At 36.5% G+C, this 1,621-nt stretch overlaps 1 protein-coding gene across 1 annotated transcript; it reads left to right on the top strand.

Moving 5' to 3' along the window:
- Positions 1–409: 409 nt before the first annotated feature.
- Positions 410–1,204, top strand: Tsp_13998 (hypothetical protein; the record flags this gene model as incomplete). The annotated part of the gene is made up of 3 exons (XM_003366077.1): positions 410–484; positions 595–755; positions 829–1,204. Coding segments are annotated over exons 1-3 (612 nt in total), but the record flags the coding sequence as incomplete, so codon positions are not given.
- Between the last annotated feature and the right edge of the window lie 417 nt (positions 1,205–1,621).

Genomic DNA, 1,621 nt, shown 5'->3' with positions numbered 1-1,621 from the left:
CATCTGTGACATTTGAGTCTCCCGGCACGAAAGCTACATTCCGTGCTCTCGAGGACAAGAAACGCCTGTGCTCAGAGGTGAACAAAATTGCAAAATGTCAAGGTAATTTGTCGATTTATTAACTTTAAATAATAATGACGATAAAGACCATAACGTAAACAATTCAATATAGCACGCCGGCGCAGGGCTAACACGCTTCGTCAGTGGCAAAGCGTATTTGTATGGTATTTTTTCTCAGAGTTTTTTCGCATTAACAAGAGATAGAGTAGGCTTATTTGCGGAATATTTCCCTTCGAAAGCCTTCGCAAAAAATATATTGAAACATTCTACCAGTGATAATTATAAAAATGGTAAACATACCCCCCCCCAAAGCCCATATCTAGACTATCTAATTCAGCGTCTTTCAGAAATGGAAGTTCAATTCGATATTAATGACGAACACATACACAGAATTCTAAAAAAACTTTACCCAAAGCATCCTGAGGTAATAATAATATTGAAACGCTGCATTAAAACAAAACAAAAAATTCAGTTCCATTTTCAATTTCATTAAAGAGTTGTGTGAAATAAGAACAACTTTTCCTTAAATTTCAGTACAATTTGCTTCAAGATATACCAACCGCTGATAGTGTTGGTCATGTTGTTGCCGAAAAAAGTGAAAATGTATCCATTGTTTGTACAGCTGTCGCTCTATTTGCACCAGAACGTTCTGAAACACTACTACTGCTCACGGCGATGAAATGCCTTCCAAGAAGGTATGTGCTGACAATTGTCAGTTGGCAAATGTGCAGCTTTTCAAATTTGAGATAAAAAAAACATTTTTCCCAGACGTCTTCCGGATATGATAGCTTTCTTCACCGGATTTCAGCCAAAAATCAGTGGAAAAGCAGCAGCTGCCCTGATACGAATTCATACAGTAAGCGTACGTGAAATTGGCAATGGAAATTTGGGATTCCTCATTCTGGAAATGAGCAAATCCATTTGGAAGAGGGAAAACGGCACCTCGTATCCCAGAAGGGCTCGTCGTAAGGAACATATCAACGGGGTGGACAGTTGCTACACTACAGGTTTGGATGAACGTGGAATTGTGCAAAATAATGAAGTCGACATCGTCACGCCTGTTGCGTGTGAACAATTTTTCGGAAATAAATTTGACCGCAATTTCATGATTTGTGTATCTGAAGAAAACTCTCTAATAACACATGTAAGTGTATCAAAAGTCAACTAATAATAAATGTCTTTAAATTTAAATAAAAATCCAATTCTAGTCTGTCGGAGCACCGTTGATTTGCAAGAAGCACAACGTGGAAATCACTTTCGGTATAAAGTTGGCACTTAGCGCAGAATATGAAAATAAAAATGAAAACAACGCTACAGCAAGTGCATATTTTTAGTACCCCCCCCCCCCTCAGTGAGAAAATGCAACACAATCGATTTTGAAGTGCATATATATATATATATTATAATAATATTTTACATTTTTACAATAATAAAATTTTAGAAAAAGTCGTTAAAATTCACAAATGACTGCCCAATTTTCCCATTGGTTTGTTTTAGGTGTAGCTATCGATGTTTCAGAAAAAGCATTGTTATTGATTATGCAAAACCTTTAAAAAGCAAA

Source organism: Trichinella spiralis (genome assembly GCF_000181795.1).
Source record: "Trichinella spiralis strain ISS 195 chromosome Unknown Scfld6599, whole genome shotgun sequence".
Lineage (NCBI taxonomy): Eukaryota > Metazoa > Nematoda > Enoplea > Trichinellida > Trichinellidae > Trichinella > Trichinella spiralis.
The sequence above is the reverse complement of the archived record's forward strand: the minus strand, read 5'-3'. Positions and strand labels throughout refer to the sequence as shown.